Source organism: Oreochromis aureus, linkage group 7, assembly GCF_013358895.1.
Source record: "Oreochromis aureus strain Israel breed Guangdong linkage group 7, ZZ_aureus, whole genome shotgun sequence".
NCBI lineage: Eukaryota > Metazoa > Chordata > Actinopteri > Cichliformes > Cichlidae > Oreochromis > Oreochromis aureus.
Window position 1 is genome coordinate 16976530 of NC_052948.1, and position 17114 is coordinate 16993643.

The window sequence follows — 17114 nt, forward strand, 5'->3', positions numbered from 1 at the left end:
CTTTCTGATAATCCTCATCCCCATCCCTAAAAGGAAGAAAGGAAGGATAGATAGATAGATAGATAGATAGATAGATAGATAGATAGATAGATAGATAGATAGATAGATAGTCTGAGCATGTCCCAAAAGGTTGAGTTCTGAATTTGCTGGTTGATGTTTGTGGCTCCTGTTTGAATCTGTTTGATTTAGCATTCTTTTTTTTTTTTTATTGCTAGAGACAATACTGTGGGTTTGAACACTGCAGGATCTCTACTCTGTAATAACACATTTACTACGTGTAGCCTATCTGTGATCCCAAATGATGCAAGGGCAGTAAGGAGCGAGCATAAAGTGTTAAAAATATGCATCTTATATACATTTATACATATTATTATTATTAATATATTCAGGCTATGGGAGGCACTGAACGTCAAACGCACGAGCTCCTGATTGGCTGGCTGGTCGTGACCTTACCAAACAGGGAAGTGACGCAAGAGCAACTACACAGCGACAGTTTCTGTTTTTGCAGAGTGAGCCCGTTAGTGCATGCAGTCGGCTGGGGAGTACTCCGCGACCTCCGCACGGTCCGCCACGCTCTGAACGAAGCTATGGCGCCCTGGTCTTTGCCGCTCTTGTCTCTTCTGAAACACACGGACTGTCTGCAGAGGGCCAATATTTTCTGTAATGTCGTACAGGGGCTACACCACCACCACCACCACCACCCGGTAAGGTCTCGGTTATGGAAGCGGAATTTCAGAGCGGTGTCCCAGGGAGTCGGTCAGCTACTCTCCCACCAGCCCAGAGCCGGAAAGTGCGCAGCATCTGTTTGTAGCAGCTCCTTAGACGGTCAGAACACGACAGAGAGGCTGTGGTCTGTTTACGATGAGACCAAAAGACAGACTGGAGGTATGGTCACTGTTCACAGTGAGGCGGCTCCTCATTAATTGTTACAGCCCTGCCCTAAATACAAAGCTGCTGTTTCTTTATAACTCTGTTATGGCCTGTGTTTCCTGCTGACTAATGCCCTACATCTCACCATTCCTCTATATTAATAGCCTCTCAGACAGCAGACTGTAAATGTGGAAATTAGGTTGTACCTGTCTCTGTGACTTAATTTATTTGTGTCTCACTGATGCTAACAAATCCCCAATGTCTACATTTCTGGACCTTAAAACCTGAATGTTTTTATTTATTGCATCACTGATTATTGATCTTTTTTAAAGGTCAGAATTTGTTGGGAAGTTGACATTGAAGGGTTAAATCAACACTGTGCTGATGTTTGACTGAGGTGTTCTTTTACACACCTTTTGTCCACTCCTGAATGAGAGAGTAACCTTGGGAGTTGGTGCGATTAGCACTGTTGCCTCACAGTAAGAAGCTTCCTGGTTTGAACCCTGTTTGTGGCCCTCTGAGTGGAGTTTGCATGGTCTCCCTATCAATGTGTGGGTTTCCTCCACATGTTTTAGCTGCCTTCCACATTCCAAAGACATTCATGTCAGGCTGGTGTTTCTAAACTGGCCATGGATGTGAGATAGATAAAATATTTTAGGTGCATAGAATCAAGAGCTGTATGAATGCATGCCCCCCCCCCCTTTCTAATGTATTAGTTTTTACATATTTGTCACACTTACATATTTCAGATCCTCAAAAACTTATATTCACACTTTGATGGTTAGTATCTTGACCAGACTGGAGCCAGGGATCAAACCACCAATCTTCCGATTACTATAAATGATTTTAATAATGCTATAAGTAAAATAGATGTGACAGTCAATATAGGCAATATACTTATTAACTATAGATGAGATATATACAAAAATGCAATAATTTAATTTAATAATTTAAATATTTTTTAAAAACACAGATGTTAATAATTGCTGTCCATGTGTCTGTGCAAAGTTTTGCTGAGATTGGCCCACTTGTTACAAAAGAGGTAGGATATATACAGATACATTCTTTGTCTGTATTATTGTATATATTTCTGAATTCAAATAAGCTGAACAAAGCTCTTGTGTTTTTATTTTTCTTCTCAGATCTGATCTCCGTTATAACTGCCAACTCTGTCGACCCAGACACTATTTTTGCCAACAATGAGATGAGCCTGCGAGACATAGAGATCTACGGGTTCGACTATGACTACACTCTGGCATTCTACTCCAGCCATCTCCACACTCTCATCTTCAACATAGCGCGGGACATCCTCGTCACTAACCACCGGGTGTGTGTTGTGAATGATTCTACAACCTGACACTACCGATTAAGTCACCCCTCCGCTCAACCACAACCGGTTGCCCACACATGGCCACCCCTCCCTGAGCCCGCTTCTGTCAGAGGCTTCTTCCTTTGAAAATTTAGTTTTTCCTTCCCACTGTCACCAAATGCTTGCTCGTACGGGTCATCTGATTGTTTGGGTTTAGGGTCTTTACCAAACAATCCAGAGCGTCTTGAGGCGGCGGTTGTTGTGCATTGGCTAAAAACAAAACAAGTTAATTTATGTAACAGATTCTTAAAGGTTGTCAGTGGGCTAAGGTTTAAACGAAGCTACAGCCCTGTTTAAGCTCCATCTACTTGCAAAAGTACATTTACCTTTGTGGGTGATTTATGTTGCTCATTGGTTTTAAGTAAACCTAATGCTTTTCTTGTCACTAAATGTAAACCTTTGTTTTTTTAAAGTATCCAGAGGGTCTGCGAAAGTACGAATACATTCCAAATTTTGCTGTAAGAGGACTTCACTATGACGTCCAAAAGGTGAGAGTGGAGCTTCCATTGTCTTAAACTGTTTAGACAATCCAAGATCAATGTGAGGACCATCGGTATGATGATTATATTTAATCATTTTTAGGCATTACTGATGAAGATAGATGCTTTTCACTATATCCAGTTGGGAACTGTATACAGGTATCTGTGCACTTTGTTAATTCCATGCCTGAGTAGTGACCATTTATGTGATGATACAAATGACATGCTGTTTAGGAATTTACATTGTTTAATGTTTTTGATTCAGAGGTCTTCATCCAGTTCCTGACGAAGAAGTAATTGCCATGTATGAAGGCTGCCATGTTCCTCTGGAGATCATGAGTGACTTCTATGGCAAGGTGATCAGCACTTCCACACTGTCATGTCTCCACACAGATACAGAAACAAACATAATAATTATGATAATGACTTCCCTGCAGAGTTCACATGGCCATACGATGAAACAGTTCATGGACATATTCTCCCTGCCTGAGATGACCCTTCTATCATGTGTCAACGACTTCTTCATGAGGCACAACATCGACTATGAGCCAGTCCATCTCTACAAAGACGTAAAGGTCAGCTGTCTCGTTATCGCTGTACCTTGTTTTATTGTAATGATTTAACAGCACTCTCTTTTTCCTGATTGGATCTCCCAAAAGGCCAGTGTGTGTGTGATTATAATAAATCCAGCCACATGTTCATGACTGTAACTGTATTTACATGTTTCCAGGGAGCGCTGTGGTACTCCAGCCATTCGGTTCCATCTTATTTTTAGATCTGAAAAGCAATGTCTAATTTTAGTCAAGCACGCTCGCTTGCAGCCATGTGCGTCTGTTCTCTGGTGGCTCCACGACTTCACAGGGAGACCGGCGAAAAATCAGATCTGCGTTCTCCCTTTGAGGCCAACTGTCATGGTGGACCTCTCAGTTCTGTGTCACACTGTAGGGTATTTGTCAGATCGCTGTCTTTAAAAGCGCTCACACTTACTCTCTGTTCCGCTAATGCTTCTCATGTTTTCTCAAGGACACCCCCCTCCTCCATTTTTTAATTACTTTCAAGCCCATTTTATTATTTTTTACTTCTTTTGTGCATCAAACAATCTTTGTAGATGTTAAACATCCCAAGTTTTCCCTGAGGGGATCAGGATTTCAGGGGAAAGTTTACTCGCACACTCATTGATTCAAACACTTTCTCAGTGTGTCACCAAAGAAACTAAACTCTGGGGCTTTCTTTCTTCATATTCATTTGTATTCACAGATGCACTTGCTTTGTGCTTCTAAGTCAACTGTTTATATTCACAGCAAAGTTGCTATTGGACCTGAATGTTAACCTAGCGTCGCTGAAGTTATAACTTGTGGCTAAGGGCTGTTTACTTCTCTTCACAGGAAGCTATTAGAGATGTTCACGTCAAGGGCATAATGTACCGAGCTGTGGAGGCGGATATTGGTAATTTTACTTTGATTTATATTACTTAGTTTGAACTAATGAAAGAAATGATATGGCCACATCTGAATAGAAGAAATAAAAACATAATTTAGGCTTAATGAAGCTGTGATTTACAATTAAAAGCATAGGGTTTCTTTTCCCCCTCTCTCTTTTCAGAGAAGTACATTTGCTATGGTGAGCAAAGCCACGCTGTGCTGAAGAAGCTGTCAGCGCAAGGAAAAAAGATGTTCCTCATTACCAATAGCCCTTTTGACTTTGTGTAAGTGAGAGCAAACAGAGTGCAAGTGTTTGTTGACGTGATTAATTAAAAACATCGTGTATTGGTGTACTAATGTTTAATTGGTGCCGCTTTATAATGCCCCAAGTTTTATGGATGGGCAAACACACATCAGCAGGCTGGTGTTTGTAATTCATTGTAAATCATTCACTGTGAAGCCTTTTGAAGTGTCTTTTTTTTCCAGAAATATAACAAGCTTGTGCGTATCCAACCTCGAAAGGTTGAAAAATCACTGAAATTATGTCTTTGATATAATATTTTGTTACACTGAGTTATCAGGATGGGCCTGATGTGCGCTACAGTGTGCAAGATCTCATGTTTTTATTAATGTTGTAATTCGAAGAACGGGCTTCGTAACTGTGTTAGTAAATGTGTAAATGGTAAAATGAGATATTGAGATGTATTGAGATATTGATATTTGAATTAACAGACAATCTAAGTTGTGCCCAGAAGGGTTTTGATTTGACTGTCCTCCATTGTTATGCAGGGATCGAGGAATGAACTACATCGTAGGAAAAGACTGGAGGGACTTGTTTGATGTTGTCATTGTTCAAGCTGATAAACCTAGTTTCTTTAATGACAGGAGGAAGTAAGTAATATGCTTCTCATACTATCTTCATGTTATGTTTTAGGGGACTTCAATAACACATGCCAGTATGGCTACATTGTGTTGTTCTTTGTATAAAAATGTGCATCGTTTTACTAAATGTCCAATTTGGCGTTTTGTCCTAGACCTTTCAGGCGAGTAACAGACAAAGGCGTGTTGCTGTGGGACAGAATTCACAGGCTGGAAAAAGGGCAGATCTATAAACAGGTACTGTGCCCATTTAACAGTTCTAATAAATTCCACTGGATACACTGCACGATGAAACAAATGGTTAATTTTTCTTTTTTATGTATGACTTTGGTATTCAGGGAAACCTTTATGAATTCCTCAGGCTGACCGGCTGGAGAGGATCCAAAGTACTCTACTTTGGAGATCACATCTACAGCGACTTGGCAGTAAGTTGCATATTTATAACAACGCTTTAAAACTACACCAAGGCCTGTAGTGTTAAAATAATTATACTATGAATACAAACAAAGAGTGGAACCCTGCTTTGACCATGCAGTGCTTTGATAATGATCCATTTAGTGTGTTTTCCCAGAACTCAAAGGCCTCAGGCTGGATTATTCTTTACAACAATCTAGGTCTTACCTGTTCTGGAAGAAGACAAAAGGGTGTGAAATATACAACTAAATGCACTCAAGCCTAGTTACTTAGACACTGCAGTGGGTTTGGCTGATAAATTAAAGGAAGACTTTTTAATAAGAGCATAGCATCAGGTCAGTTAAACTTCTGGGATATTGATCTGGTCAGTTAAGTAGCAGAGGGGGTTGTTAATAGGTTTTAGCTGCTTTCATGTTAATTAAATTAACAGGTGCACTAGTGGGGCAACAATGAATCTACCCCCAAAACAGGAATGGTATTACAGGTGGAGGCCACTGAGATTTTTTTTCCCTCCTCATATTTTGTTTTTTCATTAGTTTTGCTGTAGTCCCACTCCTCCTCCTTCCCCTCCAAGTCCTCCAGTCATACATGCAATTTCCATAAGGTTTACTGTGTCTCCCAGCACAGTCTCAGGAGCATGGAGGAGATTCCAGGAGACAGGCAGTTACTCTAAGAGGGCCAGACAGGGCTGTAGATCTGTTTTTGTACAAAAGAGCAGATACAGAGGAACAGGATGAGAATGCCAGAGCTGCAAAATGACCTCCAGCAGGCCATTGGTGTGAATTTGACCAGACAAGTAGAAACAGACTTCATGAGAGTGGCTTGAGGGCCCAGTTGGCATTTGCCATAGAATACCAGAACGGCACCCTGTGCTTTTCACAGATGAGAGCAGGTTCACCCTGAGCACCTGACAGACAGAAAAGGGTCTGGTTTGGGCTTTATAATTGTGGAGAACATTATGTTGCCTCTAATATTGTTTGGCATGACTGGTTTGGTAGTGGGTCAGTGAGGTCTGGGGAGGTGTATCCATGGAGGCAGGGACAGACCTCTACAGGCTAGCCAACGGCATCATGATTCCCATTAGCTATTGGGATGAAATCCCTGGACCCATTGTGAGAACCTACTCTGATGCAGTGGTTCCTGGGTTCCTCCTGGTACATGACAATGTCTCATGTGTGAGAGTATGCAGGCATTTCCTGGAGGATGACATAATTGATACCACTGACTGACCTCAATGTTCGGCTGATCTAAATCCAGCAGAACACCTCTGGGACATTATGTTTTAGTCCATCCAACGCAGTCAGATTGAACCTCAACTGTCCAGGAGTTCAGTAATGCCCTCGTTCAGATCTGGGAGATTCCCCAACCGTTGTCTCATTAGAAGCATGGCCCGACGTTGTCAGGCATGCATGTAACCACGTGGGCACCATACAAACCACTGAGTGTAGATTGATCATTTTGATTTTCATCAAACGATCCGGCTTCCTTTCATTCCTAACACATTACCCAGTACGTATCAGTATAGATATTTGATGTGTTTTCAAAAAAGTGCTCATTTAAGTTCGTATGTCACACCTGCCGTAATGATAGATAGATGGAGAGATAGAGAGACAGAACTTTATTAATCCCTCGGGTAGGTTCCTCCGGGAAATTCAGTAATGAGTAGCACAGCACATCACCACTCTTTATCTTTTTATGCCTGTAACTCAGGAACTGGCAACAGCTTGGACAAAGCAGGTTACATATATGTATAAGCTTGATTAGCAGTAAAAGCTGATAATGAGAGGTAGATTTTATATCGCTGGCATGATGCCTTGCAGGTGGCAGGCAGCCAGGAGTCAATTACGTCGTCTTGCTTGTTTGGAGAGATGGAAGCTGGCATTTTGTAGTTTACACTAGTCACAGCTTACACTCAGGCTGTCTGGCTGTGGAATGAGCTCATTGCTGCAAGTGGGCACAGAGCAGAAACATTTCTGAGTTTCCTCATTTTAATTACTCAAGTCCAAAACATGTTCCCACTTTGGATGTGTTGCAGATGGCATTTTCAGAGGTCTGTGTCATGTTGCTCTTAACTAGCAGATGAAATTGTTATAGTTTTGTTCTGGTTATCTGTCTTTACTTATACTTACTAAGTATTGAAACACTGTGTGTTCTGTGTTTATTATTGTTTAATGATTTATTTCCTCCATACCATGTACTAAAGATTCACGGCTCAAACCGCAGACTGAAGGAGTATATTTCTAAATTATTGGCCTATCATGATTATCAAGATGGATCTACTGATCTTTTGTTCAACAGGATCTAACACTGAAACATGGCTGGAGGACGGGTGCCATCATTCCTGAGCTGAGGAAGGAGATTAAGATCATGAATACTCCAGAGTACGTCCACATGATGACCTGGTTACAGTCACTGACTGGACTTATTGAACAGATGCAGGTCAGAAACCTAGTATATCATCCACTCCTCTTAGTCTTTTATTTTTATTATTATTGTTATTGTACTTTTTAAACTTTAATTTCATTCTTAAGGTTTTTTTGGTTCACATTTATGCACTGCTCTCTAACAGGTGCACAGGGATCCAACATCTCGAGCTGTGGTCGAGGAGTGGATCAAAGAAAGAGAAGCCATGAAGTAATAACAAAATGTTTTATTTATCTAAAACCGTTTTGGATCATTTATAGAGATATTGAGGAATCGATCTAACCATATCTCGATGGTTGTGTTTTCATACATTACAGGCCTCAGACCAAGGACATCTTCAATGCTCAGTTTGGAAGTCTCTTTCGAACATACCACAACCCCACCTACTTCTCACGCCGACTTTCGCGCTTCGCTGACATCTACATGGCCTCCATCAGCTGCCTGCTCAACTACGACTTCCAGCACACCTTTTTCCCTCGCCGTACTCCTCTGCAGCACGAAGCCCCCTACTGGCCTGAGCACGGTTCTACCGGCTTAGGTGTCTCCTCTCCAGCTCCACAGGACCAAAGCAGAGTGTGATTAGCAACAGAAAACCACAGTAAAAAGCAAACACAGAGGCTGAATGATCTCAATCATTCATTCATTTATTTAATTTTCTTTTTTTCAGTTTTGAGTTACTGTATTTTAGAGAGGCATGCCACCTTTTGAAGTGAGCTCCAATGGTAACAATTGATGTAAACTGTTTATGAAATTTGTGCTTTAAATTAGTAATTTATGTCCTTGTAAAACAACAAGTCTTAAGATGAGTAGTTTGTGTTTGACAGAATTGTTTAATTAAACAAATAGATGATTTAATGCAGTATAAACAACAGGGGGCAGTCACGCACCATGTTTCTTTTCTCCTATTTCGAGCTGTGAATTGCACACAAATCATCTATGCCTTTTTTGTCCTTTGCATCTGTAGGTGTAATGGATATTTACAGTTACATTACAGACTGCGTTGCCTTAATCCCTTTGTTTACGTTACTGCAGTATTTTTTTGCAACACCCTGATATAACTTATTGCAATTAGCTTTTTCAGAAAAACATTTGCCAGCCACAATCTCCGTTGATGTCATTATTTGCTGCACATTGTCAAGCAAACTGCACTTTGATGTTCTGAGACGTTTAATAGTTTTAGGAATTCTCGCACAGCACAGCCTGTATGTCTCATTTTAGCACATGAGAAATGTTCAATTTTCTCAGGAGAAAAAAAATAGAACATCATCGCTATATTTAGCATGAATGTTGCTTTTTGATGTGTGAAGGAAGCTGCGTTTTGGGTTTGTTAGGTTTGACACTTTTGTAGGAGATGAGTGAAATGTTTTGTGCTGTAACCGTGGCTATATTTTATATATATGCTGGAGTTTTTAAATATAATATTAAAAAAGGAATATCAAAGGGAAAATTACAGTGGCCACAACCATGACCTCATAGTCTGTGTCTGTAGTTTAAATGATGTGTTTATGAAGTGTTTACTACGGTTTATTTCATTATTTATTAAACTGGAAATGGCCTGATCCTAACCCAGTGATTATGTCATCATTTAAAAGGGCATGATCTGATCTGCCGACTTAATTAGCAGATGTGTGTTTAATGAATGAGTAATCCATTCATTCTTTGCTTATGTTATTGGTATTATTACGTATACAAACAACAAAAGGTTTCATAGTTAAAATTTAATTTTCAGGACTAATTGCACCAGTGTTAATAACCACTCAAGTTTCTAATTACAGTTATAGCAGAGGGTTTATTGGGATTAATCCCCCACCCAAATCGTGTTACTGACTAATTTACCATATTGCATCTGGGGCTTTAACTGTCAGGCAGGTGCAGGCTCTGGGATCTTAGAAAGAAAAAAAAAAGCCTAGTGCTTTGACAGGGATCAAAAATGATCAAACCAATGACACTGGCTCCTGAGCTGAGGAGCGAGTATCTGGGGGTTCAGTCCCTGACCTCATAGATGCTTCATTAAGGCTGGATAGTTTGGGCACCATGGACACCAACAGCACACCTCTGAGCTCCAGCTCTCCATTCCCTTCCATCCAAACTGAGGTGGTGACCGTGCCACCAACAATCTTCCCTCGCGTGGGCTACAGCATCCTTTCTTTCCTCATGTTCATCAACACGGTGCTATCAGTGTTTAACAACAGTCTGGTCATAGCCGTAATGCTGAGGAATTCAGCTCTCCTACAGCCAATGAACGTTTTGATCCTCAGCCTCGCCGTGTCTGACCTCATGATAGGCCTTTGTGGCTCCCTGGTGGTCACCATCACAAACTACCAAGGCTCCTATTTTATTGGACACACAGCCTGCGTGTTTCAGGGATTTTCAGTCAATTACTTTGGTAAGTTTAGTTGTTATATGCTGTGTTTGTGTGTGTGTGTGTGTGTTTCTGGAGTTCAGACTTTCTGTCTGTCTTACTGTCTTTGGTCCATAAAATCACAATATATTCTACCATTCTTATGCAAATGACACTAAGTTGTATCTATCATTTTACTCTGATGATCTAAATTCTGTTCTCACACTGATGAGCTGCATTGATTGCCGGATGTCTTGAAACTTCTTACAACTGAACAGGGACAAGAAAGAAATACATACATATAGTTTCATATTTGTTATCCCTGTCTCTGAAACACAGTGAGCAAGTCAGGAACCTTTGCATTATTTTGGACAGTGATCTCAGTTTTGATAATTACTCATTTAACCAGAACTGCTTTCTATCACTCAAAAATATATTAAAAGTTGGAAAATTCTTATCTCAAACTGACTTTGAGAAATTGGTTCATGCTGTCATATCAAGGATGTTCGAATATTATAACGCTGTGTTTTCAGGACACTCCAAATCATCAGTAGAATTACTTCAACTCATTAAAAATGCAGCAACCAGAATTCTTACAGGTATGAAGGACAATGATACCCCACTACTGAAGGCACTGCACTGGCTCCCAGTACAGTATGGAATCACCTTTTACATTTTTTTAAGAGGTCACAAAGCTTTCAATGGTTTGAACACCCCCAGTACATCTCTGATTTGCTCACTGTTTACGACCGAGTCAGACCTCTCGGGTGATCAGGTGTAGATCTTGACGTTCCTAGAATCAGATCCAAGTATGCTGATGGTGCTTCCTTTAGATACTGTTGTCCTGCTCTTTGGAACAAGCTGCCTGCTGACCTGAGATCAGTTACATCTGTGACAACATTCAAAAATAGACTCAAAACCTTTTTTGTTCAAACAGACCTACACACAGAAGTTTATATGTTTGTTTCTTCTGTTAAGCACATGGAGTTTACACATAATAAAATGTGCTGTATGAATACAGTTGCCATTGTCATTCTGTCACAGTGAGACATACTAATTAAAATTACTAATGCTTTAGATTTCTAGAAAATTAAGTTTTATTTATACAGTGCCAAATCACAACAATAGTTGCCCAGGGAGCTTCATGTTGTAAGGTAAAGACCCTACAATAACAGAGAGAAAATTGTCCGTATGAACAAGCATTTGGCGACAGTGGAAAGGAAAAACTCAATTTTAACAGGAAGAAACCTCCAGAAGAACCAGGCTCAGGGAGGGGCCTGAAAGCTGAAGGCTCTGCTTCCCATTCTACTTTTAAATATCCTGGGAACCAAGAAACATTAGAAAATCTTAAATTTTTGGAGCATCTTTTTTAACATTTAAATAAATGACTTTTGTTTCTTCCTTTAATTTGGCTTTGATAGTTTATAGAGTATATGTGTTTTATTAATGTTTTCTTTGTATATAGAGTTTAGTCACGTGTCAGATTTATCAGATATCTTCTTCATGACACCCGAGCATACTCAAAAATCATTGGAGTTGATAACTCTATAAAAGAAAAGAAATCCAAGTATGCCTTGAACTGTCTAAATGTCAGTTATGTTGGGTTTTTTTTGTTGTTGTTGTCTTGTCTAGGTTTGGTGTCTCTCTGCACTCTTACTCTTCTTGCCTATGAGCGATACAATGTGGTATGCAAGCCAAAAGTTGGTTTAAAGCTGAGCATACGGAGAAGCATCTTTGGCTTGCTGTTTGTCTGGATCTTCTGCTTGTTTTGGGCTGTGGCGCCATTATTTGGCTGGAGCTCCTACGGACCTGAGGGGGTCCAGACATCCTGCTCACTGGCCTGGGAAGAGAGATCATGGAGCAACTACAGCTATCTCATTTTCTACACACTCCTCTGCTTCATTATTCCAGTTGCAATCATCATCTACTGCTACTTTAAACTGCTGACATCCATGAATAAGGTGGGTGTGTAATAGCTTTTGCTTATTCATTACGCCATTTAAGCAACATTTAAAATTCATGCATCTATCCATGTTAGCTTGCAGTCTACCGCATGCATAGTAAAACAAGTAATTAGCTTTTAATGTGGCCCAACTTTGCTCTCTTCTAGCTGAACAGGAGTGTGGAGCTACAAGGTGGGCGTTCCAGCCAGAAAGAGAATGATCATGCCATCAGTATGGTGTTGGCCATGGTAGTAGCATTTTTTGCCTGCTGGCTGCCCTACACAGCATTGTCATTGGTGGTAGTTATAGATCCAGAGCTGCACATTCCTCCTCTGGTTGCCACCATGCCAATGTACTTTGCCAAGACGAGTCCAGTCTACAACCCCATCATCTACTTCCTTTCCAACAAACAGGTAAAAGCACACAGGTGCTGTAGAACTGAGATAAAATCTTGATTGTGAACAAAGATTGAAGAAACACTGTTTGTGAAATTATTGCTCATATATTTCTTGACAGTTCTTGTTCTTGGGTTATTTTTTTTTTCTACCAGTTCCGTGATTGTGCTCTGGAGGTGCTGTCTTGCGGCCGTTACATTCCTCATGGGTCCACCAGTGTCAGCATCCGCATGCACTCTGTGAACAAGGGGAGCTGGCTGTCCTCCTTTGGCAGGAGCGTCAACACACACAGCAAGGTGTTGCCTCTGTGACAAAAAAAAGCTGTCATGGTTGTCAGCGTTTACTGGTGCCTCATCAAGAAGACAGACCAGGACACCTACAGACTCGAGTCTGTCACAGAGGTATCCAACGTTGTTAGAGAACAGAATCAGCTCAGAGGCTGACAGGGATATTCAGAAGGTTGGACAAAAAACAGGAAACTTAATAAATAATAATAAGAAAATGCTGTAATGCAACCCGATACAATGTAAATGTTATTTTATTTTTTTGTTTTAAATTTCTTTTCGTGACTAGAATATTATATTGCATGGCTATTTTGTAGTCTCTTCTTTTATTCTGTAACATTTTACTAACAAAACCAGTAATGATTTTTGCTTATGAATTAAAGGAGATACATAACAAACAGAAAAACACTACATAAAACAATTTCTTTCCATTTTTAACCACACTGAGATGGTTAAACACACCCAGACTGCAGAGAAAGACTCTTTTTTTTTTTGCATAAATTAAATGCAGTGGAACTTTTTCTACCCATATAAGCAAGCATTTCCTATTTTTTTCCTAATATTGTCGAACTGTTAGGTAATGAATTGTTAATTCACGCATATAGTAGACTGTGTGACCCTTTTTACATTAGGAGGACTGTTCTGGGAACAAGTGATGTGTTTTTATGGAAGCTATACAGCACAGCATCCTCCTGTGTGATAGCATTATGCAACAACAACAAAAAAAATTGAATTAAAGTCAACAGTAGCCAGCTCCGTGGTCTAATCAATACTGACAGCTTGGTCAAATAATTTTATTTGTTTTTGGATTATGCAATAAGTCCTGCCTTTTCCCAACTCTCACACTTTCCAAACGTCTGCTGCACAAAAACATTGCTCCAGTGTAGCCTATATAGGCATTATTTCTTTGTCGAGCGCCTTTGTGAATACACAATGTACTCGGTAAAATTATTATTTTTTATTCTAGGGAAATAGCAAAGGAAGAATAATATGCTTAAATCAGTTTTTCTCTACCCACAAAATCGCATTAGGAAAACATGAGAAATTTCGGTGCACTTGTTAAGCAAGCTTGCTGCACAGCTCACCTTGTGCATGTTTTAACAATGAGTAGTCAGTCAGGCAGTAAAAGACTTTCATTTTACTTGGTTAGCCTGCTCTGTGGTCTGGCAATTTTTCATTTGTATTATTTTGTGCTTTTTCATCTGTGTAGACAGTTCAAAGGGGCATTAGACGGTTCAGAGAAGGGTAACATAATAACATCTCTGGGTCTGATTCAAAGGCAGGACATCGTGTCCCACGTGGCACGTTCCTGAAGCAACGAGCAGTCACGAAGAGAAAAAATGCATTGCTGATTAACGATGGAGTAAAAGCACCCAGTTGAGGAGAATTTTTTTTCACTGTTGAGTTGGTGCTAACAAACAGGATAATTAATTTAAATCAGTCACTGTAACAATCCATCATTAGTTTTACTCATAAAATTACTATGTGTCAAGTCAAACTTCAGCTTTGAGCAGCTGGACTGCTCCATCTGTGAGCAGCAGATCAGTTTCTCAGTGGTCCTAATCAATGAAATCCAGCCACTCAGTCTCGGGCTTCAGGAGCAGCCACCAGCACTGAGAAAGAGCTAGCTTCCCCCTTTGGCGCACTGTAGTTATAAAACTGTAGCAGTATTTTTAAATTAAATCTACACGTCACATTACATCACATTACACTGTGCACAGCTGAGTGATATCTTTCAGGTAATTGTTTAGTGCTCTGCTAGAACATTTTACATGGTCTTTTTTTTGTCTGTATGTAAGCTTTGTTATATTAGTGTGAATCTGTTTCACTCTCTCGCTCATATTGTTCCCACCCACCTGTTTGGTGCGCTGTAAATATTGCAGATGGTTATCTGCTTCGAAATAAAGTGTTTTTGATCTTTTATCTTGTCGTTATAAGCTGCACATTGTCTTTGGCGTCCAGATATTGTCAGATGTGCGATAACTGAGTTTTTTCTTTTCCAGAACTTCTGATTTTATTCCATATGTTACTGGGAGATATTTGATCAGCCTAATATGTTAGATGATCAAACGCAAAATGCATTATATATTAATCTAATCCCAGATTTGGTGTAGTCCATAGCTTGCATATTTGAAGCAAAGAGCATTTCACACTTTATCTCCAAACAGGATTACACAGTGTCGTGCAATAATCCTGCAGCATTGCTCGCTTTATATCCTGAGCCAATTCAAGAACTCCCAAGTCATCCATCTGGCATGCTTAATGCAAAGCTTTTAACCTTTGTGGTGCACTGTATTAAATGACACGGACAGCTGTTCAGTTCGCACATATGCGTACAGTATCCTGTGCATTACAGTGCCATACCGTCATCATCACCGCATTATAGATTTGAACCCCTGCCTGGCTTTTTTTTTTTTTTTCAGTTATATCAGGAATGAGACAATGGTGACGTAATTGCTATTTAATTAACAGCCAACGTTTTCCCCCAGTTGTCTCTGCTGTGAATACACTGCAGAGCTTTTAATGAATGTGAACACTGAGGACTCCCAGGTGACCCGCCGGTGCTGTCGAGTGATAATGAAAAGGGCGGATTCTTTGGCGCAAATTGTCTGAGCTACAGGTTTACCAGTTAATATTATTCATTCAGTGGCGATAAGGGACGCAGGCTTGACGTGCGTTTGGTCAGCGTGGAAAGAGTGATGATAAAGAACTAAATATGTTGGCTCTTTGAATCCAGAGATGAGAGGCGAGCCCACACCTGCACTAGACTCTGGGAACAATACAGCCTTGGAGGAATACGTTGAAATCGCATTTGTGCTGGCGAACAGCTTTCTTCTCTCCAGCACTTCTGTTGTGGGGGCTGCGGCAAATGTTTTTGTCATACTGGCGGTGTATCGGCAAAAGTCCCTGCAAACTTCCAATAACGCGCTGGTGGTCAATCTGGCTGTTATAGACTTTCTGAGATGTGTAATCGATTGCCCGGTTCTCTTAACCATTGTTGTGAGTGTGTATCGAAACAGACAAGTGGACAATTTCATCTGTGATATACAAATGGCCTCTTTTTCATTCAGCTGCTGTATCCAGTTGTTAACACTGGCGTGCATAAGTGCAGAGAGATACCAGGCCATTGCACAGCCCTTCAAAGCCAGTCAAAGGAAAAGGCGAATTAAGGCGCTGATTCCTCTCACATGGACCTTCGCTATTCTGGTGTCTGCTTTTTGTGTGATATTTTTGAGGGACTCACCTTTGCACGTGAAATGCCAACGACAACAGAGAGAAACGTTATTCTCTTATGACAAATTTGGGCTTTACATGCTATTCCCACTGTGGGCAGCGTGCTTTGGTGTCATCATTGGATTCTACGCTCGCATATTTGCCCTGGTGAGATCACACAGTCGTAAAATATTTGACAAAGGTACTTTTCCTCTCGCTAAAAAAGACAAAAAAGAAGAAAAGCCGGAGAAAGAAAAAGCCGCAGTGGTGGAAAATGAATGTGGAAGATTTGAGCAAAACCCCACCTTGAGCTTGGGCAATGCTCAGACACAAGCTGAATCAAATTCACCCAAGGAAAGATCAGCACAATCTGTCTCCATCAATTCAGAGGATAAGAAAGAATTTAAAGATACAGTGAAGATGAGCAATGCAGAAACAAAACAAGCTCGGCCCCTTCCAGTACAGGCTACAGTGCTTGAGAAAAAACCTTTAAAAACAGAGCAGTCAAACCCCCATGTCATGAAGGTTGAAGTGAATCTGTCAAATGGAGATGCTGTTTCAAATGTTAAAAGCTTAAACACAAAGCAGGCGTCAGTCAGTTTCAACACACAGGAACAGTCCAAAGACAGACTGAAGTCTGAAGAAGAATCCAAAGAAAACAGCTTCCTGCAGCCCCCATCATTGCCTGCACCAAATGAAAATTCTCAGTCTACTACTATCTTACTGACAGAGCCTGACCAAGCCCTAAACAACAACGAAGGAGAAACACTGACTGTTGCTTCACAGGCTCAGGTGACCGCTTCACCTCCAGTCTCAAGCAACGTCCCCGAAACAGAAGCGATGCAACTCCCTGCAGCAGTAGAAGGGGCTGTTTGCATGATGCCTTCAAAAGCAAGTAAAGAGAGAGCAAACAAAAAGAAAGAGGGCAAAATGGCTAAACGTGCTGGCTATATAATTCTAACCTTCCTCTTATTCTGGTTACCACTGATCACAACGATCCTGGTGAATTACTTTATTCACAAAAACACAAACTCACAGGTAAGTGCCAGCAGCAATAGACTTATGAAGATGTCAAGATGATT

General features: G+C 40.5%; 1 protein-coding gene across 1 annotated transcript; it reads left to right on the forward strand.

Annotated features, from left to right (window-relative positions):
• Positions 1–474: 474 nt before the first annotated feature.
• Positions 475–9421, forward strand: nt5dc3 (5'-nucleotidase domain containing 3). The gene is made up of 14 exons (XM_031755722.2): positions 475–885; positions 2013–2197; positions 2653–2727; positions 2822–2877; positions 2984–3074; positions 3156–3293; positions 4104–4164; positions 4321–4423; positions 4929–5030; positions 5174–5255; positions 5357–5443; positions 7731–7871; positions 8002–8066; positions 8174–9421. Exons 1-14 carry the CDS (start codon positions 588–590, stop codon positions 8433–8435), a joined length of 1746 nt encoding a protein of 581 aa, XP_031611582.1. The 5' UTR covers positions 475–587; the 3' UTR covers positions 8436–9421.
• The last annotated feature ends 7693 nt before the right edge of the window (positions 9422–17114 follow it).